The 24884-nt window shown below is 40.3% G+C and overlaps 1 protein-coding gene across 2 annotated transcripts in view; it reads left to right on the forward strand.

Moving 5' to 3' along the window:
- The first annotated feature begins 14158 nt into the window (after positions 1 to 14158).
- The window catches only part of LOC5565875 (lariat debranching enzyme), a 55743-nt gene continuing 45017 nt past the window's right edge, over positions 14159 to 24884 (forward strand). For both annotated transcript variants that reach the window (XR_002499928.1, XM_021842004.1), the window contains exons 1-2: positions 14159 to 14614; positions 16167 to 16873. Coding sequence is in view for 1 of the 2 variants with exons in the window: in XM_021842004.1 (XP_021697696.1) it covers positions 14418 to 14614; positions 16167 to 16873 (904 nt within the window). In the remaining variant the exon portion in view is untranslated. The remainder of the gene's footprint in view (positions 14615 to 16166; positions 16874 to 24884) is intronic.

Raw genomic sequence — 24884 nt, forward strand, 5'->3', positions numbered from 1 at the left:
TATGGCCATTGGGGGGCTCACCGGAAGATCCGGAACATCCGGTAAAGCGGTCAAATCGTTAAAAATGACTTGGAAAGCCACGGTTTTTTTTCAATCTCACTAGTTTTCAGCATACATGGACATAAACGATGCTTTGAGTGCATAAGACCCTGTATGGCCATCGGGGGGCTCACCGGAAGATCCGGAACATCCGTAAAAGTGTTCAAATCGTTAAAAATGACTTGGAAAGCCACGGTTTTTTTTCAATCTCACTAGTTTTCAGCATACATGGACATAAACGATGCTTTGAGTGCATAAGACCCTGTATGGCCATCGGGGGGCTCACCGGAAGATCCGGTACATCCGGTAAAGTAGTCAAATCGTTAAAAATGACTTGGAAAGCCGCGGTTTTTTTTTCAATCTCACTAGTTTTCAGCATACATGGACATAAATAATGCTTTGAGTGCATAAGACCCTGTATGGTCATTGGGGGCTCACTGGAAGATCCGGAACATCCGTAAAAGTGTTCAAATCGTTAAAAATGACTTGGAAAGCCGCGTTTTTTTTCAATCTCACTTGTTTTCAACATACATGGACATAAACAATGCTTCGAGTGCATAAGACCCTGTATGGCCATTGGGGGGCTCACCGGAAGATCCGGAACATCCGGTAAAGTGGTCAAATCGTTAAAAATGACTTGGAAAGCCGCGGTTTTTTTTTTCAATCTCACTAGTTTCCTGCATACATGGACATAAACGATGCTTTGAGTGCATAAGACCTTGTATGGCCATTGAGGGGCTCACCGGAAGATCCGGAACATCCGGTAAAGTGGTCGAATCGTTAAAAATGACTTGGAAAGCCGCGGTATTTTTCAATCTCACTAGTTTTTAGCATACATGGACATAAATAATGCTTTGAGTGCATAAGACCCTGTATGGCCATTGGGGGGCTCACTGGAAGATCCGGAACATCCGTAAAAGTGGACAAATCGTTAAAAATGACTTGGAAAGCCGCGTTTTTTTTTTCAATCTCACTTGTTTTCAACATACATGGATATAATCAATGCTTCGAGTGCATAAGACTCTGTATGGCCATTGGGGGGCTCACCGGAAGATCCGGAACATCCGGTAAAGTGGTCAATCCGTAAAAAATTACTTGGAAAGCCGCGGTTTTTTTTCAATCTCACTAGTTTTCAGCATACATGGACATAAACGATGTTTTGAGTGCATAAGACCCTGTATGGCCATTGAGGGGCTCACCGGAAGATACGCAACATCCGTAAAAGTGGTCAAATCGTTGAAATTGACTTGGAAAGCCTCGGTTTTTTTCATTCTCACTAGCTGTCAACATACATAGTTAACCCCCAAGTGGCCATAGCTGATCATAAAGCGTTCGAAATATTAGTTTCGTCTTGGAATGTAGAAAACTAGTGTAATAAAAAACAACGAGAATTTTCGATAGATCTTCTATAATAAGGCCAGTTTTACGGATGTTCCGGATCGTTCGGGGGACCAATCAGTAGCCAACTAGAGTCACATGGTGGCCTAAATACTGAAAACAATAAATTTTCAAAAAATTGTAGTATTGTAGGGTAAGTCACGTTAATTGTCCACTTTTCCGGATATTTCGGATCTTCCGATGAGCCCCCCCAATGGCCATACTGGGTTTTTGCACTCTTATGCACTCAAAGCATTGGTTATGTCCATGTATGTTAAAAACTAGTGAAATTGAAAAAAAACCGCGGCTTTCCAAGTCATTTTTAACGATTTTATCACATTTACGGATGTTCCGGATCTTCCGGTGAGCCCCCAATGGCCATACAGGGTCTTATGCACTCAAAGCGTCGTTTATGTCCATGTATGTTGAAAACTAGCGACATTGAAAATAAAAAAACGCGGCTTTCCAAGTCATTTTTAACGATTTGACCACTTTACCGGATGTTCCAGATCTTCCGTTGAGCCCCCCAATGGCCATACAGGGTCTTATGCACTCAAAGCGTCGTTTATGTCCATGTATGTTGAAAACTAACGACATTGAAAAAAAACGCGGCTTTCTAAGTCATTTTTGACGATTTGACCACTTTACCGGATGTTCCGGATCTTCCAGTGAGCCCCCAATGGCCATACAGGGTCTTATGCACTCAAAGCATCGTTTATGTCCATGTATGCAGGAAACTAGTGAGATTGAAAAAAACCGCAGCTTTCCAAGTCATTTTTAACGATTTGACCACTTTACCGGATGTTCCGGATCTTCCGGTGAGCCCCCCAATGGCCATACAGGGTCTTATGCACTCAAAGCATCGTTTATGTCCATGTATGCTGGAAACTAGTGAGATTGAAAAATACCGCGGCTTTCCAAGTCATTTTTAACGATTTGACCACTTTACCGGATGTTCCGGATCTTCCGGTGAGCCCCCAATGGCCATACAGGGTCTTATGCACTCAAAGCGTCGTTTATGTCCATGTATATTGAAAACTAACGACATTGAAAAAAACGCGGCTTTCTAAGTCATTTTTGACGATTTGACCACTTTACCGGATGTTCCGGATCTTCCAGTGAGCCCCCAATGGCCATACAGGGTCTTATGCACTCAAAGCATCGTTTATGTCCATGTATGCAGGAAACTAGTGAGATTGAAAAAAACCGCAGCTTTCCAAGTCATTTTTAACGATTTGACCACTTTACCGGATGTTCCGGATCTTCCGGTGAGCCCCCCAATGGCCATACAGGGTCTTATGCACTCAAAGCATCGTTTATGTCCATGTATGTTGAAAACTAACGACATTGAAAAAAAACGCGGCTTTCTAAGTCATTTTTGACGATTTGACCACTTTACCGGATGTTCCGGATCTTCCAGTGAGCCCCCCAATGGCCATACAGGGTCTTATGCACTCAAAGCATCGTTTATGTCCATGTATGCAGGAAACTAGTAAGATTGAAAAAAACCGCGGCTTTCCAAGTCATTTTTAACGATTTGACCACTTTTACGGATGTTCCGGATCTTCCGGAAGGCATATTTCAGTTTTTCAAGGAAACTTCCATGAAAGTGACTCCTTAAATCACTTGAATATCTTTCATGTTGCATGATTGACTGTTCCTACAAAACTTAAGTAGTTAATGATAACAGTGTAACTGGGTAAATATCAATTGAATTATCATAACCCTGATTAGCTGTGTATCGAACGTCAAATAAAATGTCATTCGTTGTTCTTGTGCCTACTGCGAAACACGCGTTTTATTTCACTCTGGTTAATAGGTTATGGTCCCAGCATAACCGCGTTTTTTTTTCGATAAAGTTCCGCGAAAAGTGTTGAAATGGATGAAGAAGCCAGAAGTCTCCGGATTAAGCCGTTCGACGGGACCGGATTTAACAACTGGTGCTTCCGTATGAAAGCATATCTCCAGCAGCTGGAAGTGTTACGGTGCGTTGAGGTAGCGGTGGAGGATGAAGATTTCTGGATCATTCCGGGCACGGATGCGGCAGACGTGAAGGCGGTGAAGGAGGCGAAACAGAGAACGCGAATAAAGCAGGACAACAAGTGCCGCTCGGTGCTCATCCAAGCGATAGCAGACAGTCATCTCGAATACATCAAAGACAAACAGAGTCCGAAACAAATTTGGGACGGACTTCATGATGTGTTCGAAAGGAAGAGCATCACAAATCGTTTCCTGCTGAAGCGGCAGCTCCTCTCGATGCGGTACCAGGAAAACGATCGGCTTCAGGACCACTTTCTCCGCTTTGATAAGTTGGTCCGCGAGATCAAAGGTGCCGGTGCTCAGATGGACGAGGAAGACGTCATTTGTCATCTGATGTTGACAATGCCGTCGTCATACGACGCAGTCACCACTGCCATGGAGGCGGTGTCGGAAAAGCTCACCATGGATCTCGTTCGGCGTAAGTACCTGGATGTAGAGGCGAAGCGAAGAGGGCAGCAGCAGGAAGAAGTGGAAGAAGCGGCTTTTGCGGGAAAGAAGAACACAAAATTCAAGTGTTTTGGTTGTGGGCAGCCGGGACATAGAAAAGCACAGTGCCCCAAAAGTGGTGAAAACAAACCAGTATTTCCGAAGCAAGCGAAGAAAAGTGCGATGCAAAACGCGAACGTCGGTACGAAAGCGGTTTCGTTTATTGCGGCGGACAGTCGATCGAATGTTGTTGCGGCTAGTGCGGTGGCGGGTTCAAAGTGGTATTTGGACAGTGGTGCATCCGAACATATGTCGAACAACAAGGCACTTTTCGATTATTTGGAGAAAATTAAGCCGGTGGTGATTCAAACTGCCAAAAGTGGAGTGAACATGATTGCTCAATACAAAGGACGTGTCACTGCTTGTGCGGTTGTGGGAGGAAGCGAAATTGAAATCCGGATCGAAGACGTTCTCTACATTCCGGAATTGTCGCTGAACTTGTTGTCGCTGAGGCGCCTCGAAAACTCGGGTAAGAAAGTGATTTTTTTCGGGGGGCGCGTGACGGTAGAAGCTGACAATGAAGTGGTGGCTACCGGCCGACAACACGGCAGGCTTTACGGTATGGACTTCGAGTGTGTGAAGGTGCGGAATGGGAGTGTGTCATCCAGTGCGTTGGTGACCGGTAGGGTGAACAAGCATCTGGAACTGTGGCACCAACGTTTCGGCCATCTCGGTAATGAAAATCTGCTGAAGCTAGTGAACAAGAGAATGGTGGAGGGCATGAAAATCATGGATGCCGGTGAGAAAAACGAGAAGCTACTGTGTGAACCGTGTATCACCGCGAAACAAACCCGCGAACCGTTCAAACCGCGTAGTGATTCGAAGCGCGCGTCGCGTCCGCTCGAGATCGTACACAGTGACGTATGCGGGAAGATAACGCCAGTGTCGTGGGACGGAAATGAGTATTTCGTGTCGTTCACGGATGATTATACTCATGTTTCGGTAGTGTATTTGATGAAAACAAAGGACCAAGTGCTTGACTGTCTTAAGGAATATGAGGCCATGGCCAGTGCTCATTTCGGCTCGAAGATTTCTCGCCTCAGAACGGATAATGGGGGTGAGTATTCTGGCCGAGCAATAAAGGAGTTCTGTCGCAGCAAGGGTATTCGTATGGAGAAAACGGTGCCCTATACGCCAGAGCAAAACGGCGTGAGCGAGCGGCTCAATCGTACCATCGAAGAAAAGGCCAGAGCGATGCTGCAAGCGAGTGGCCTTCCGAAGTGCCTGTGGGGTGAAGCTGTGTACACCGCTGTGTATTTGATGAATCGGAGCCCTAGTGCTGCGGTTGCCGGAGATGTGACACCGTACGAGGCCTGGAATGGTCATAGGCCGGATGTTGCGAATTTGCGTGTCTTTGGTAGTGACTGCTACATTCACGTTCCGAAGCAGTTGCGCAAAAAGCTCGATGCCAAGAGCGAAAAGGTAAGCTTTGTAGGGTACGCTCCGAATGGTTTCCGATTGTGGAACGGAACCAAGGTTTTCGTGGGCCGTGACGTAATATTCAACGAGGATGAGTTGCGTCTGTGTACGGTGAAGTCTGGTAAGAAGACAAGCGAAAACGATAAGGTGGTTATCAAGGATCAGGTTGCTGACGAAAATTGTGAACCAGAACTAAGACTAGGAGAAAGTGATACAGAGCTAGGAAGTGATTCGGAAAACTTTTTCTCGGACGATGACAATGACGATAGTGGAAGAGAAAATTCCGGCGGTGCCTCGGGTGGTCCGGTAGTAGATAACAGTGTTCGAAGAAGTGGTAGGAACATAGTCCCACCGAGTTGGCACAGTGACTACAATATGGACATAAGTGCGTTTGCTTTGAGTGCCGAAGAGTTTCTTGATAACATTCCGACTGATGTGGAAGAACTCAAACAGAGAGGTGACTGGCTGTCGTGGAAGAGTGCCATCAAGGACGAACTGGAATCACTTGAGAAGAATGATACCTGGCAACTTGTTGAATTACCCGCTGGCAAGAAGGTGATTGACAGCAAGTGGGTATTTAAGGTAAAGCGGAACAGTGAAGGCGAGGTGGAGCGGTATAAAGCCAGATTGGTTGCACGTGGCTTTACGCAGCGGCCGGGATTCGACTTTACTGCCACCTACTCCCCTGTGGTGAAAATGGCGACGCTCCGGATTCTTCTAGCGATGGCGAACCAAAGAGGCTGGCACGTTCATCAGATGGACGTCAAATGTGCTTTCCTGAATGGCTCGCTTGATGAGGAAATTTTTATGCGTCAACCCGCTGGGTTTGAAAGGGGGAAAAACCTGGTTTGCAGACTCCGGAAGGCTATATACGGTTTAAAGCAAGCTTCCCGGAATTGGAACCAACGGTTTCACGACTTTATGTGCAAACTAGGATTCAAACGCAGCGAGTATGATTTCTGTCTGTACCAGTGGTCGTGTGATGGAGTAATCGTCTTTGTGGTTATTTACGTGGACGATATTCTGATCGTGAGTAACTCGGAGAAGGCGATTGTCGGGATCAAGAAGCGGTTTTCAACCGAGTTCGAGATGACGGATCTACAGGATGTGAAGAGTTTTCTCGGGTTGAACATTCAGCGAGATCGGCAAGCGGGAACAATGACCATAGACCAGAAGGCGTACATCCAGAGCGTGCTAGAGCGGTTCGGAATGGACTGTTGCAAACCGTCGCCCATTCCAATGGAGCCGCACCTGAAGTTAATGAAAGGCAATAAGGAGCAGACTACAGACAAGCCGTACAGGGAGCTCATAGGGTGCCTCATGTACCTAATGGTGACTTCGAGACCGGACATCTGTGCGGCAGTGAGCTACTTCGCTGGATTTCAGTGCGGTGCAACCGAAGAACACTGGGTGCACCTCAAACGGATATTGAGGTACTTGAAAGGCACTATGAATTACAAGCTGTTATATCGTCGAGACGAATCAGCGGAGATGTTGGAAGCGTACGCGGACGCGGATTGGGGTAATGATCCCAATGATCGACGTTCGGTGTCCGGATATGTTGTCAAGCTGTTTGGATCAACGGTGACGTGGGCGACCAAGAAACAATCGTCTGTGGCCTTATCGACCACGGAAGCAGAGCTGATGGTCTTGTGTCAGGCCAGCTGCGAAGTCGTGTGGATCGTGAATGTGCTGAATTCTGTTGGAGTAAAGGTAGTAGAACCGATTACCGTTTACGAGGATAACCAACCTTGTATTGCGGTCACGGTGGAGCCACGAAAACATAAGCGAATGAAGCACGTCGAAATTCAAAACTTTTTTGTGCGAGAACTAGTTCAGAAAGGGACAGTAGAGTTGAAATATCTGGCGACCGAAGATCAAGTGGCAGATGTAATGACGAAGGGGCTGGCTTCGCCAAGATTTCATAAACTCAGAGACGTGCTTGGGGTAATTAATTGAGGGGGGATGATAACAGTGTAACTGGGTAAATATCAATTGAATTATCATAACCCTGATTAGCTGTGTATCGAACGTCAAATAAAATGTCATTCGTTGTTCTTGTGCCTACTGCGAACCACGCGTTTTATTTCACTCTGGTTAATAGTTAAATGACAATTTAGTATTATAAAACTGTTCAGGAACGGAAGTTGATCATTTTTTCACCCGACTTGACCCAGGAGGACACCGGAATAACTCCGGTCACAGGCAAAATTTTGGACCACTTTCCCTAGCATAGAAAAATAGAAGAGTTTGGATTTCATATAGTGAAAGAAGTTTGCAAATCGGATAGAAAATAGCTTCACGAGAATTTTTTGATTTTTTTTTCTTAACCCGGTCGGATACGGGTTAAAGCGCTAAAATTGTTCATCTGGTCCTACAAAAAAAGTATTGTTTATCCATACAAATATTGCGGGGGAATTTAAAAATTTGGATTGCTTCGCGGAAATAACGCGCAGCGAGCAATCCCCGCAAAGAGCAAATGAACCACAGTAAGCATTGCAGTTCTCAAATGATTCAATTCGTTGACATTACTGATTTGCAACATAACTATAGTTGAAATGCAGCACATTTTCTTCGGTCAATGTATTTTCATTACGGCACACTAATCGTAATTACAACTACCCATAACGGCTAGCTAGTTTTCTGGTTTAAAACTGAAAATTATTCGATGAAAATGTGTTCACTGTGTTTCGGTTGGAGAGTAGCATACAGTGAACACATTTTCATGTAAATTTTCTTGATTTTGAACAAAAAAACTGCTTTTGAAAATTCCGAAATCAATGACGGATCCTGCCCCCTTAAGCAACGGGCCTCCACTTAGGCCTCTACCCATGTGGTTCGAAACAATCATCCCTAAAACACCTGTAATTTATATATAAGACGGTCCAAAAAACTTCCTGTAGCTGGTGGGTGACTAGTCCGTGACTCCCATTTTTAAAAAGTGTGTGCTAGCTGGCATCCACATTATTATTGTCATCAAGCGTTGGGAACAAAAGCCAAAAAGCAACACGCTACAAGTATGTAATAAGTAGTTTTTTTTTCAGTTTCCAGATGCTACATGTCTCCATTATGTTTTCCAGCTATGTGACACTCCCCTCCCCACTTTAAGGAAATGCAAAAAATACGATTCAGGCTGAAGTTTTCAGAGATACGTTTCGCTCATGACATTATGGCAACAGATTCATCATAAACAAGTACCATCAGTGCACCAGTATCCGCTCATGCTCCAGTAGCCCGCTCACACTGAAAAAAAAAAAGTTTACTCAAAGTAAATTTGAAAACTATAGCCGCTATACGGTTCAAATCGTCAAATTGAATCATACTGTGGACATTTTTTTGTGTATTTACTCAAATTACCTTACTTTTTAAGCTCGTGAGCGGGCTACTGGAACATGAGCGGATACTGGTACGTTGACGGTAGCACGTTCTTTAATCAGTGGTGACTATGATGATTTTGATGGAAAATTAGGCGACCAATAACTCGGGATTTTCCCGGAATCAAAAGTTTTCTTGCAACGCGTAATACTGAAGTTTATATAGAAATTACTATGGGAAAGGCCAACCTAGCAAGAATAATATTGCTTCGAAATTCAATTACAATACGTTTTGTTGTATCCAATACGTTGATTTATTTCGTTCACTAAATGGTACAATGGTAACAAAAATTGTGAATGAGCTCTACACTGAAATAAATCTGGGACGATATTTTATCAGCAATTTCATGTAAATCAAACTCCTCGTTAGGCTCATACATCTTAAATGCATTCCGATACTTGTTATTCATATTCCAGTTCGAAATCAACAGTGCTCATATAAATATGAAAGACGTAAGCTCACGCTTAAGTGATATGCCCATAATATGAGCGATACTAGCTTCGCATATACATTTCACGAACCGGCTTGTTTGTGTCTTTTCTATGCATGCGTGTCATATTGAATAAATCATTTCGGCTGTTGTTATTTACTGGAGTGAGTGAGAAATAAAAGCAAAGTTGCCTTGCTGAACCCGGAATTTTAAAATGTAGCTTTTAAAGCAACAATTTCAGAGTTTACCTTATACTTTAAATGGTGAGTAATCATTATATATTACCAAAACTATATGGAATGATTATTTCTATTATATTATTATATTTTAGTGGCCTAGCACATAAGTCTTTCTATATGGTTTGACTTCATTGAAAAACTATTGGAAGGACGATTAAACCACATTTTCAGCGTAAATATGAGGTATCGTACCATAATTAAGTGATTCAAGCTGTTTTCTTTTTCTGTTTCAGCAGAATCATCTTCTTTTTTAGCAGACCATCTCGAAAAATCCAACAGCTTAAGATGATCACCTTATTTCCGGTAGAGCAATACCAAACCTAAATGAAAATAATTTTTTTTTAAAGAAATGATTATTTTTTTCGGTATTTTATTTTAATAATTAAAATCACCATTGAAAATAATAATGAAATGCATCTAGATCGCATATAAAACAAGTTACTTATGTCCATTGATTTTCATTTTAGAGGCATACACGCAAAATAAGTATACTATAATCTGGTGAAAATCACTGAGCAGCGCACTTAATGTGACTATGTCCATAGTAACTTCGACTACACAGCATTGTAATTCGATCCGTGACACCCACCGTACAACACAGTGTGATCAAAAGTATAATGCCAAACTTGTCAAATCTAGAATGTACCTAGTCATTAATACTACAACTGTAGTTAAATAAACAGAATATATTTTCTTGAGTAGTTATGTTGACTATGTTTTGGTAGAGTTAACAGATTAATGTAGTCGGTTGAAAATCGTTGGTGCAGTTCTTAATTTTACCATGGATTCAGTAGTTTCTACAATAAAATTCATTTCAGTGTATGAAAACGATATGCGCAGCCCACTTGTAAACAGAACATGCATTTCAAATAATAATGCCATGCTTGACCGAAGTGCAAGTTATATGTATTGCATATAGTTCAAGACTGTCATTTCCTCCCTATGATAAGATTCATATGAAATTCCAATAGTGCAAAAGTATATGTCTCTCATATGACTACCCAAGTAACCATAAGCACTAATAATAAGCCTTTAATCAGCATCATAAATGCGTACATGCATTATAATAGCACCACAAATGCTTACACACCCTATAACAGCACTTCCGCTGCATAGAAACCCTATTACAGCATCATTAATGCTTCTAAGCCTGATGCATACGGGCATTAAATAAGCACTATATTGGCTCTATATTCGCATACAGGGCCTGTTTAAATGCCATCCAGTGTTTTGACAGATATACCACGTGCTTTGTGTTTACATATAGTGGTGAGAGGGAATCAAACATAAGTCTTCTCACTACTACAATTGCAGCTTTTATGACGGGGAAAAGTGGTGGTTTAAATTGGTCACTTTTCTTTCCAATACTATTCATCTTATGTGGGCGAAGGAGCAAAGGAGCAGAACTTTAACAACTCAACAATACAGGTGTCGCAGGTTCGAGACGCAAAATGAGGAATTTCATCATCATAAAACAAGGATCAATATGTGGCAATTTCAAGTCCTCAAAAGGATTAAAACCACCAAAATGAATAAGTCTGATACGGAGAAGTACTATCTCAATCATTTTATTACATTTTGCATACTATTCGAGGTTTCCATTTTCATTCATTTATTTATTTACCTCGTGTACCAGCTGCTTGGCCGCATACGCGAAAGCTCTCTGGCTGCGTACGCGAAAGCACAAAATATTCGCCCGAAAAACCTGGCGAAAACAACTGACGTTTCTCACGTGGTCTTATATCAGCACTAGTGATGCCGAGCTGCACGGTTATATCTTCGCATTATAATTGCACGCTATTTCGCCTTTTCTGGCATTATAATAGCATTATATGCGTATATAAAACTGACAAGCATCAAATGATTACCCTATATGCGCATATAATGCTGTTACCGTGCCGCATTATCGTGCTTACTGGTTACTTGGGTTATGTTTGACTCCCTCTCACCACTATATGTAAACACAAAGCACGTGGTATATCTGTCAAAACACTGGATGGCATTTAAACAGGCCCTGTATGCGAATATAGAGCCAATATAGTGCTTATTCAATGCCCGTATGCATCAGGCTTAGAAGCATTAATGATGCTGTAATAGGGTTTCTATGCAGCGGAAGTGCTGTTATAGGGTGTGTAAGCATTTGTGGTGCTATTATAATGCATGTACGCATTTATGATGCTGATTAAGGGCTTATTATTAGTGCTTATGGTTACTTGGGGGGTTTGAATAATGAATAATCAATATAGTACTGAATCTTCAATAAAGAATTTTCAATATTCAATGTTGATTTTCTCACATAATCGATTGATTTTGTTCTAAAACTTTGAAAATCTATTCAATAATCAATAAAATTAACAAATTCCAAAAGGGCCTAACTGGAACTATGTTAAATAAAAGGGCCTAACTGGAGGGGCCTAACTGAAACCATGTCCAATTAAAGGGCCTAATTGAAAGAGCCTAACTGGTTTGAAGACTCGTAAAAGGGCCTATCTGCCGATGATGTTTGAATTCAACATTTTTTACTAGTTTTAGATTTAAAACGTTTCGTGGCCCAGTAATAGACTATGAGTGTCGAACAAAAGTTTAAAATTATTAGATAGCAATGAGTTCAAAATGGTAACAATCAATATGTTACAGAATCTTCAATCGAGCATTTCTCAATTTTTACGTTACTCTGATAGACCCTTTTCAAATATTTCACTGGGTTCCATTATGTGAGAAAAACACTATACAATGGCCAAATATTGAAAAATATGGAGGAAAATTAAAAATGCACGGAAGGGCCAATCTGATTTTGATGGAAATTTTCAGTTAGGCCCTTTTATGACCAGTTAGGCCCTCTTAGTTTCATCATTTTCAGATAGGCCCTTTTAAATTTGAATAAAATTACCATTCATAATGCATTTTGCATGTCCGTAAGAGTATGTAGGAGTAATTTACGTAAAAAATTATACGAATAATGAATAATCAAGTTTGTTTACATTTTGCAGTTAGGCCCTTTTCAAATGTTACGCTAGAATTTCTTAAGCGAAACAGCATGCCCAAGATTGATTATAGATACCTTGAGCTTATTAATATAAATATGTTGAAAAATCCCACAGTGTTACGCAGTTTATGGATGACCCGTTGGATAACCACCTAAAGCTTTTTAACGATGATCGATAAAGCAGTTTCATTCCGAGCAAACCCACACCCAAGATTATTATAATATATATATACACTGTAAACTCGGCATTACCCTTTAATGTGGAAAAAATACCCAATTTTTTTCTGATATATGGAAATGTCAAAATAAAGGGTACTTTCAAATTTTGAATAAAGGGTACTCTTGTCTTGTCTTGTTGTGACGTTCAAGGGATTTACCCATTAAAGGGTGAAAAATTTCTTGGAGTTTCTCATTAATCATTCTAGTGATCAATGTTCAGCAACAAAAACTGCTTGTATATAATTAAAATGATTAAATTTAAAATTAAATTAAATGGCTTGGTAGGAAAGGTAAGTAACTACAACTTGCTCGGCAATTTGTTTATTCTATCACTATTGTGTTCAACGAAAATTAAATTTTTCATATGGTTTACAGGATGTGCTGCATAAAACGAATAGGAATCAAGCACTCAGGCAAATGGACTATCGATTAACATAGGAACCCCTTATGAAAATTCGCCACAAGGAATCGGGTTGAAATTCATAAATTTGCCTTATGAAACAGAAATTTGAAAACAAAAATAGTTTTCGCGGCAACCTGGAATCGAACCAAGGACCTTGCGATCGATAGGCTCGTGCGTACACCCTGCGCCTATCGACGCCTTGGTATGGAGTGATGCTAAAACGATACATAAAGCGTTCGTATTGTGATAATCGTTACATCTTTCATAAGGCAAAATGTATGAATTGGGTCCTAAAATTTTTAATGAAATCTTGTTTTTATTTAATAACACGAAAAAGCATGTTACTGTAACTACTTTAGCAATTTTTCCCGCTCAAATAATGGCTATATCATGTTTAAACTTTAACTTAAAAATTTGATCCATAAATGAACCTTGACACTTTTGATCATGTTTGACGTTCGCTTAGTCGACAAAAACACCACAGGGGTTTTAGTTCGACCACTGGGGTTGTTCCTATCTGACATTTCGTAAGGGACACGGAAAACAAAATACACCCAAAATTTGAGTTTAAGCCAAAGGATGTGACAAAATCTAAAAAAATGTTTTTTGAGCTTAAACCAACGGAAAACATTAGAAAATTGAGCAAACATGTGTTTTTGGCCTAAACTTAAGCGTTTGGCACTAAAATTGGGACAGGGCTTTAGGACCCTATTTCGATAGTCCAGTTCGCTGCGTGAGGACCCTGATTGGAAAAATCATCTGCTACCGAATGTGCTGCTGCAATGATTATTATAATATATATTTATCTTTATGAATAAAGCTACCTAATTAATCAAATCTGAGGTTTGTCATTCAGTTTTTTATTTCATGGAATTCACTTATTCTAAAGAAATATAAATTTGAAAAGAAAACAGTGTAAATTATACCCATTTCGCCAAAATTTTTATTCGGGATAATGGGTAAAATTTACTCGTTGTTTTGACGTACAAGCTGTTTGCTCTTAAATGAGTAAAGGCCCTTTACTCTTTTATGAGTTAAACTAGTTTCTCTCAAAGAGGGTACTTTTTTACCCTTTAAAGGGAACTTCGGTGTTACAGTGTATATATTATTATATTAGATACCTTGCCCACACCGTTGTAAGGCTCTGACGATTTCAATCAGCTATCAAATCATCGATGAGATCCGCGTCGAGTTTCAAAAGCTATCGGAACATGCAACAAAGTTGATACTTTTTTCAATAATTCAAAAGAAAAATACAATGTTTTAAACGAACTTGTTTGTGCTAACATGATAAATTCAAACTGAAGTCGTTCGTTGTCGTAACCAGTGAACATAAAACATATTGAGGTTTTGTAATAATCAGCGGTGAGCCCTCAGGCAAAAGAAAAATTCCCGGCGATCGGCATGAAGATAGCGGTTGAAGGATGTGCTCACGGCGAGCTGGAGAAGATTTACGATGTGATCGAAACAATCCAGACCCGGGAAGGGTACCAGATTGATTTGCTCTTATGCTGTGGCGATTTCGAGGCGACGAGGAACCTGGAAGACCTGCAGTGCATGGCCGTGCCGCAGAAGTTCATGGACATTGGCACCTTTTACAAGTGAGTAGTTATTGGAGCAGAATTTGACAGGGCTGGTAGCAGATCTTCGTTCAGAGACTTAATCGCTATTTAAGGCTAAGTAGCCCGTCATTCGTTTTGGCAACAATGATGACTTTTCAGCTTGCATTTCAAAGTGATAAAACTCAATCTTGATAGTTTATAGGGTGCCGGTACCAATGGTTGTAATGTACCAGTAGATTGGACTATGGAATAAAACGTACATTTTTCGATAGAAACAACATGTGCTATTTTTGGTGGATAGATCGCCTCTAGTTTAGTCGATTTGCCAAATTTCAACTTTTTATCTTATCAAAAAGTAATATAAATAATTAGGTTAACGTAAAAAATTGGCTCCCTTGCACCAATAGTAGCCGTCGTGTTCCAGTAGTGGATCAACGGTTGGAAGCAGGTTTTAAAATAAAATGTATAAAAATGAAGAAAAGTGCCAGAGATGATCTTTATGGTTCATTTGAAAGATATTAGTTGCTGTTCCGAGGGAAAAATGTTAAACCTATGTAAAAATTTACCATTTTGTTTAAAATTCCTTGTATCATTCCCGAACGTCTACTACTGGAGCACTAGCGCAACTACTGGAACACATGTACCAATAGTGGCTCAAGAAATTTTATGTTAAAAAATTAGTTTTATCACTCTTTTTATATTTTTCCCATATAGTAGAGGTTGAAATCTATCTGTTGACGCCAAAAGATCTCTGTTAGGGCTTTTCGTTATTTTGTTATGATTTTTTATAGCTTAGGTAGTCCACTAATGGCACCGGCACCCTATAGACTTGAAAAAGTATCACTGTACGCGCAAACTTGCATAAAGTCTGCTGATACTTTTTCAGCTGTGTCAGTGCAAAACCAACTAATTTTCTTTGATTCGAAATCGTGAGATGAATTAGCAACAATCATTAACGACGCGTATAAATTTCAATGACGGCCTACTTCGCCTTAAATGCAAGTCGGTATTTTGAATCATGGTGTCTAAGGTCACTTTTTTCTTCATTAGAAATTACTTTGAGAAAATTCACAGATACTTTTCCACCATTCCCTTCAGAAATGTTTCAACTAATTGTTCAACCGATTTCTCCAGTAGTAACTCGATCAGAGTTCCCAAATATTTCTACAGTTTATACAAAAAATTCAAAAGTTTTTTCTAGAGTTTTTGAAGAATTTCGCTAAGGGGTTTTCCGGGAAACCCTACAAGATCTCGGGATTTGAAAATTGGAGTTTTCGCTTCAAGATGTTCGTGGATGCGGTTTCGTATATTCGTCTGCCCCTTCAGAACTTAAAAAAAAAACAACGTATGGCCTGGTCAACCATGGACAAAACACAAATATATCTTTTGAAAACTTGAAGCTTCTAACTCCTGTTTGGAATATTTTTATTTTCTCGGTTACTGTATGAATCAGTGTATGATCTCTTTTTGATTCCTATCTTGGTTTCTTTCCTCAAGAATAATGCATCTAAAGTTACTATATATTTTAAAGGCACTCAGCCGCTACCAATCGTGAACGTTTTATCAAAATCTCTATATTCTACTTTTCAAGGTATTACAGCGGTGAGAAGAAAGCTCCCGTCTTGACCCTGTTCGTCGGAGGCAATCACGAGGCTTCCAATTATCTCCAGGAACTTCCGTACGGAGGTTGGGTCGCGCCCAACATCTACTATCTGGGTTACGCCGGAGTTGTGAATGTGAATGGCATCCGGATTGGGGGTTTATCGGGAATCTACAAAGGGCACGACTACCTCAAGGGTCGGTTTGAATTTTCCCCCTTTAACGAGTCGACGAAACGTAGCGTTTACCACATCCGGCAGATCGATGTGTTCCGGCTGAAGCAACTGACACCGAAGGTGGATATCCTTTTGTCGCATGATTGGCCTCTCGGCGTGACGGATTATGGCAACGCGAATCAGCTTTTACAAATCAAGCCGCACTTTAGGGAGCAGATTGAAGGTCACAAACTGGGAAGCCCGCCCTGTGATGTCTTGCTGAGGACTTTGAAACCGCTTTATTGGTTTTCGGCACATATGCATTGTAAGTTCTCGGCGCTGATTCCGCACGACGATGGCAAGGACACCAAGTTTTTGGGGCTGGACAAGTGCCTACCCAAGAGGAAGTTCCTGCAGGTGCTGGACATAGAGTGTGAGGAAGCATCTAGTGGAGTTTCGTTGTGCTACGATTTGGAATGGTTGACTATCTTGCATCTGACGAATCATCTAATCAGCATTAGGGGATGGAAAGGCTATATGCCAGGTAAGTTGGGAAACTTTTTTTTATGATGCATGAAGAAATTCTATAACATCCCCCAGGATACACCATTCACCAGAAAACTATACATATCCTAGAAACTTACTTTCGTAAGGGTAAATGCTCATCACAACATCTGGGACAGCTCAGATATTAATTTGAGTGGCCCCAGTCTGTTGGAATACTTTTTTTTCTCATCTGTAGAGCTTTTTAACCACTGCTTCAATTACTTAGGAATATTGTGGTATGACCCATATTTTATTTGGTGCTCATCAAATATCCTTTAACAATTGAGATGTGATAGACATTGGTTGATGTGTCACACTGTCCTAATTGGGCACAACTCGTTTTATAAAGTCTATTACCCTATTAGGACTACCTTGCCAAATTTCCAAGGGCTCTAATAATTCTTTTCCAAATGTTAACATTCTCTGATTAAGGAATACTCCGCAGTTGCACAGTAAATGCTCAGCAGTTTCGTTTCCAGCTTGACAAGAACGACATTCAGAGGATTGGATTTTTCCTATCTTTTTAAGATGATACCTACTTAAACAGTGACCGGTCATCAGGCCAGTTATAACCCTAAGATTTCCTTTATTAAGATTCAATACAGCCCAGACTTTATGATTTTTTTTCGCTTGCTTGGATGTAGGGGAAGTGGTGGTAAAATGAACAGGGGTGGTAAAACGAACACCGTGTATTTTATCAAGAAAAAACAAATTTCGATGAATTTTTATCACACACGGACGATTTAGAGTATAAATCTGAGTGTTCGAGTTGATACGTAGGTCAATTGAAGTGAAAATATCAACGAAAACTAAGATTTTAGAAAACCACGTTTGAAAATTAGAATTGACGTAACATTTAGCTCGTAAGACTGGAGGTTTTTCAGTGAGGTGAATATCGTTATGATATGATGTCAAATCTGATACCTTTAGAATTCTTTTTGAATGGGTTACAATTATTAATGGATGTACTTTCGGTGGGGCAATAAAAAATTTCAGATTTTTTTGTTATGCTCACGTTTTTTGCGTGGTGTTCATTTTACCACCAACCGCTGTTCATTTTACCCACATAGTGCAGGTAAAATGAACATTTGCATCGCTTTTTGATAGCGATAAAAATATGTGAAAATTTAGCTATTTTAGTCTGAATCCATGTCGCTGCTATAGATTACATTCCTATTTTTGATGTTGTGGGATAGAACTATACAAATTCCTCGTTTTTCTATCAGAAACAAGATGATTTCCTTAAGGTGTTCATTTTACCACCCCTTCCCCTATCCGAGGCGGATCCAATTGGATTCTACCATGGAAATTTCCCAATTTTTCAGTTTTATCCTGAGAGTGCACTCAGGAATACCACAGAACGGTTCAGGGCCAACAAAGCTCGAAGCTGCACCCTGTCTTGCTAGATTGTCGGCGATTTCATTCCCCTCAATTCCACAATGGCCGGGCACCCAGTACAATGTAACTTCGTTCCTACTGGTCAATTGCTTCAGAGAAAGAATGCATTCCCACACTAACTTTGATCTACATGTGAATGCCTTTAGAGCATTCAAAGCTGCTTGACTGTCCGAGAAAATACAGTTCTTTGCAAACCTATAGTTTCTTTTGAGGCAATCATTTGTACAGTCAATGATGGCTTGTATTTCAGCTTAGAACACAGTGGGACTGCGCCCCATAGCGATTACCGCGCTGATACCAGCACCGGAAACTCCAACTCCGGTATTGTCGCCCATCTTTGACCCGTCGGTATAAAATACAATAGAACCTGGACGTAAACTTGGCCCACCAGAATGCCAAATATAGCGGTTTGGTTTAATCACTTTAAGGCTAAGTAGCCCGTCATTCGTTTTGGCAACAATGATGACTTTTCAGCTTGCATTTTAAAGTGATAAAACTCAGTCTTGATAGTTTATATTGACTTGAAAAAGTATCACTGTACTCGTTAACATGCATAAAGTATGCTGATACTTTTTCAGCAGTGTCAGTGCAAAACCAACTGATTTTCTTTGAATTGAAATCGTGAGACGAGTTAGCAACAATCATTAACGACGCGTACACATTTCAATGACGGCCTACTTCGCCTTAAAGGGAACATCATAGTTGGTCTTCGTTGTTATCCAATCTTCTATTGTTTTCATATCTGAATTCAAATTGAATTCCTTGATGATCTTCATGTGACCAATCAAATCACCATCTAGTATTTTATTATAACGAATAAACTGCAAGGCATTTTTTGCCGCTTGCAGTTTAATGAATTGATGCAAAGGCAGTATATTAAGAAGGGCATCCAAGGCAACCGATGGTGTACTTTTCATTGCCCCTGTCATTGATATACAAGCAAGTCTTTGCAATTTAGCCAGCTTCTTCTGAGCGGTTACCTCATTTGTCTTGGGCCACCATACCAGTGAAGCATAACTAATTTTTGGTCAGACTATTGCTGAATAAATCCAGTTCACCATATTAGGTCGCAGTCCCCAAGTTTTTCCTAGGGCTTTATTGCAGACCCATAGGGCATTAGTACCCTTACTTATGACCTTGCTCAGATGAGAGTTCCAGTTCAACCCCAAGGTGTTTAACTTCTTCCGAAAATTGAATTTGAACTCCATTCAAAGAAGGCTGTATAAGCTTTACCTTTTTCCTTCTGGTAAAAGGCACGATAAAAGTTTTTGAAGGGTTAAAGTTTAACCCCTCTTTCCTACACCATTTGAGAGTAATGTTTAACGCAGTTTGCAACCGATCGGAAATCGTGTTATCAAACTTTCCACGAACCAAGATGGCCACATCATCGGCATATCCAATTACTTCAAAACCTTGATCTTTTAGATTTCTAAGGAGTTCGTCTACTACAAGAGACCACAGTAAGAGCGATAACACTCCTCCTTGAGGACATCCCTTAGTAGATCTAATAGATATTTGCGCACCTCCTAGATCAGCAGAAATTATCCGATCCTTGAGCATAGTCATAACCTGTCATAACCCATTAGATAACACTTTTATCCAAGCCCCTTGCTTCCATGGCTGAACTCATAGATACATTATCGCATGCGCCTTCAATATCGAGAAAAGCAACCACGGCTATTTCTTTGGCATCGATAGAATTCTCGATTTTATTTACCAGCGACTGCAGCGTCGTAATGGTAGATTTACCTGATTGATACGCAAACTGGTATTTACAAAGAGGCATTTCTATTAAACTAGTTGACTTGATGAAGTCATCAATTATTTTTTTCCATTGTCTTTAAAAGAACAGAGGAAAGGCTTATAGGCCTAAAGGCTTTGGGAGTTGTTTTATCCTTTCTTCCAGCTTTTGGAATAAAAACATTTCGAACTTTTTGCCACGCTTTTGGAATATAAATATGAAAGCGCAACACTTGCTTTGAATATTTCGGTTAAGAACGGGCAAAGCGTCTCTTTTCCTTGTTGCAGTAGGCCTGGGAAAATGTCATCTTTCCCGACAGATTTGAAAGGCTGAAAAGAACTCAATGCCCATTCGACCCGTGAAGGCCTGAAGATTTCACTAGCTTTCTGATAGGCATTTATCGACCATACATGTCTTGCCCCATCTAAGACCTGCTTTTCATCCGAACATGGGATCGATTCAGGGAAATGAGTTCTCATCATTACTTCCAGTGTTTCAGAAGAGTCAACAGTAGAACTGCCGTCTTCTTTATTAAGACTACCTAGACCATTTGAATGGTATTTTGATAGGACTTTGCCTTGCAGGTGCAGGAGCGTTATTGATGCTTTCACATACCCGTCTCCAGTCCTTACGTTTGGCGTACCTTAGTTCTCTGTTGTATTCTGTTAGGGGTTTTTTTTTGTATTCAACCCAATCTAAAGTGATCTTTGCTCTATTGAACAACCGCCTGGATTTCTTCCTCAATCCTGCCAGCTTGTCATTCCACCAAGGCACATCCCTGTTAGATGACCTTTGTTGAATAGGACAGCTAGCATGATAAGATGAGACCATTTGGTCAATGATCCCATTAGAGGCATTTTTCAGTTGTGAAACAGTCGTGAACTGTTCACCGTTATACGAATTCTTATTCGGTAAATGAAAACGATAGAGATCCCAATAGGTTTTTTGGGTTTCTAAAGCTTTCTGTTATTTCTGATCCAGCTTTAAAATCGAACCAAATTTGCTTATGATCTGACAATGATTCTTCATCAGAAACATGCCAGTTCACAATCTTCTCCGATAGCAGGTCGCTACAGATCGTGAGATCAAGAACCTCTTGTTGGATAGAGTTTACAAAAGTAGGAGAACCCCTCTTGGAATACTTAAGTAGTACGGATTTTGGATTATTTAATATAGGCAATCGCCCAACCTTCATGATATCTACTAGAGAGGAAGTGTTAGACATAACGTTCAGCTCCAACAAAATCAGTCACAAGTTGACGTATTGACATATATCAGATGAGGCATCATTATCTGATCATCGCTACATCTTCTTTGAACATTCAAATGTAACTGCGCAGATTTTGCGTTTTAGGAATCCCCGGTCAACAAACTGGGAACTCTACACTGAATTGGTTGCGACCGAATTTCATGGATATTCTCCGTCCATTGAAAATCCAAGTGATTTGGATGATGCCGTTGATACTACAACATCCTACATTATGGAAGCTTTTGAAGAAGCATGTCCTCTGCGCTCTGTAAAGACTACAACAGGAACCCCATGGTGAAATTCCGATCTGACTAGGCTCAGGAAACAATGTAGAAGGAGTTGGAACAGACGCCGTTCAGCTGGATCAGAGTCGTTCAAGTCGGCTCGCAAGGCTTACAAGAAGGCTCTTTGTTCTGCTGAACGAGCCGGCTGGAAAAACCTTTGTACAAATGTTTCCAGTTTGAGTGAAGTCAGTCGGCTGAACAAAATCCTTGCAAAATCTAAGGATTTCCAAGTGAACGAAATTCGCTTACCTAATGATGACTTTACTTCTTCTGATGAAGACATTTTAGAATGTTTATTGATGTGTGAACATAGCATCTTCGAATGAACCAAATGTCTTTTTATGTAGTTATGAGTCTCTGGCTTCGGCTCGCAGTATCGTAACTACTGAATCGTTTCAATGGGCACTCAATAGTTTTGCTCCTTTCAAATCTCCAGGAGCAGATGGGATTTATCCTGTTCTGCTCCAGAAGGGATTTGAGTTTATCGAACATGTTTTGAAAAAGCTACTTGTAAGCAGTTTTGCTACCGGGTATATTCCCAGATCCTGGGGTAGTATTATTGTGAAGTTTATCTCGAAAGGAGGACGTGTGGCGAATGACGTAGCGAAGAGTTTTAGACCAATCAGTCTGATATCTTTTCTTCTGAAATGTCTGGACCGTATTATCGAACATCACATCCGTGATGTTTATTTGAAAACATGCCTCTTCATGTGGATCAACATGCTTACCAATATGGACAGTCCACATTGAGGGTGGGGATTTTTTTTTATTATCGGACAATTTGGGCCGGAGGTTCTCCGATTTGTATGAAATTTTCACCAGAGGTAGACCTCGTGGATATAGCTTAGCTTAGCTTAGTTTAGACTGACTACACATATCAATGGTTGCTATTCCGTGATTGACCGAAGTCAGTGAAAATGCACAAAGAATCAACTAGAAGTTTGGCTGGGATTGGTCATAATCTTCTTCAATGTGCATAATTCAGTGCCTCTATTTTTACAGGGTCAATAACGGCGCCGGCCACGTCCTTGCAGTCAGGTGGGATTGGGGGAAGGAATGTTAGTGTGTAACCTTTGCTATTTGGAGACCGTGTTTGCCTCTGCATCTCCACAAAGGTTACTGGGAGGGATGTTTGTTAATGGGAAGGATCGTTGGGTCACAGGATTCACTTTGATTAGCGATTAGACCATGATAAATAATGATTTGTGAGATATATACATGCTTATTTGTAAATATAATATTTTCATTTGATATGAACAATTTCTATGTAGTGGAAAATTTTGCCGACACTTGGGGTGACGAACCATTCAAAGTTTGTTGAACAAATACCTAAATGTAACATTCCTACAGCTGTCAGGACGAAAGCATGTGTTATTATATTTTACTTAGGGTAGGTGTACCAGACACGGACACAGCGGCTCCCTATGCCGCCACAAGGGATTACTTGAATGTTTTCACATTTTGAAAGATTTTTTTGTATTGTAGTAGTAAGATTTAAAATATATCTTCTTGTTTAAACATTCAAAAAGATTTAAAATGTGAAAGTTATCGAAATTTCCCGTATGGCCAAACAGGGAACCACTATGACCACAACTGGTACACCTTCCCTATTTGAAAAGAAACAAAAAACTTGATTGGTTGGAACATCATAGAACACTCTTATTCTTATGCCGACACTTACAGTGGCGAACCATCCAAAGTTTGTTGAATAAAGTGAACTTTTCGCAAGTCTACACTTGTAGTGTCGAACCATTCAAAGTTTTTTTTAATTACAAAAATAAAGGTAACAAGGGGTGTTCTGAAAATTAAAAAAAAAAAAAAATGTGAAACATAAATAATTCATGAATCAGAGTTTGTGTCGACACTCACAGTGACGAACAATTCATAGTTTGTTGAAAATTCATATTTACGTCCCACAATTGTAACGAATAAATGTGCAGTCATACAAATTTTATAGATTAGAAATAGTAGCATGAAACGAGCTCACCAATTGATCCTTTATCCTTCACTGTGCAGCCACAATCCACTCTCAGCCTCACTCATAAAAGCACTCAGAAAAAAAAAGGCGCGCGACCCGAAAAAGAAAAAAAAAACTTGGCTTTCTTGACGCACTGCCCAGCAGCAAGCGTCAAGGTCAAGAGATCAAAAAAAAACTACCAGAGGTAGACCTCGTGGATATATGATCAAAAGTAAAATTCAAAAAATTATACTGGCCTTTTTTCCTGGAAAACTCTAGATGATTTTTTACGATTTGCCTATATATCTCAAACTTTAAAAATTCATGGGTCCTGAACTATGCATCGTAGAACAAAAGTCTTTTAGTGAAATCAAAAGGAAATGTCCTCAGCAATGTATTGAAAATATAAAAAGAAAATCATTTCCCGAAATATTTTTCACCATGGAGCAAATTGTATGCCTCCGTCTTATCGTCATTTTTTTTTGGAATCTCATAGCAGCCTCAAACCCAAGTATATCAAATGGATTTACACAACATTTGTTCGACCAATATTGGCATATCGATGTCTTGTGTGGTGGCAAAAGAGCGAAGTGAGATCAATCCAATCAAAATTAGGTCATCTCCAAAGGATGTGCTTGATGGCGATGTCTGGTGCGTTATCTACGACTCCCACTGCAGCGCTCAAGGCTCTGGTTATTTCAAACTCCCCTTGTAATGTTTCTTCAAGGATATCCAAGATCGATTGGTCTTCACTAGCTGCTATCAGGCCATCCACATAAATTAGCACGTAACTGAATTTTTCGTTGACGTACTTCCGATATAGACATGGATCAGATCATCTTATTCGTAACCAATAGACACCAGCACCTCGTGAAGCCGTTCATTCCAAGAGCAGGCGGCCTGTTTCAGACCAGATAAACTTTTCTTCAAGCGGCAAACTTTGTTTTCAGCACCTATCACAGCAAAACCTGGAGGTTGTTTCATCAATATCTCCTCCTCAAGGTGTCCGTGAAGAAATGCCGTCTTGACGTCGAATTTTTTTTTTTTTTTATTGTTTCATTTATTAGAAGGCTCACACGCCATATCCAGCATCACAGAGCCGATTCTCAGTTTCTATTACTAATAGAAAAATTCAAACCCTTTATAAGTTTATTATTCGATAAACTCTGTTTAAGTTCCGTATGATCCGTGTTTGGGGAACACTGGTCAGAGCAAGCCTTTTTTGTTGCACTTTTCCCGTTGACCCGCCTCGATCGTCGTCGCTTATGTGTAGCCTCATTGTGTTCTGTGGATGAGTTTGATCCATTGTCATCATCAGTCCAGTCGTCGTCATTGTCGTCGTCGTTTTGTTGTTTCGCTTCAGTTGGGTCAGGAGATGGT

The sequence above is a fragment of the Aedes aegypti genome, chromosome 2 (genome assembly GCF_002204515.2).
Source record: "Aedes aegypti strain LVP_AGWG chromosome 2, AaegL5.0 Primary Assembly, whole genome shotgun sequence".
Lineage (NCBI taxonomy): Eukaryota > Metazoa > Arthropoda > Insecta > Diptera > Culicidae > Aedes > Aedes aegypti.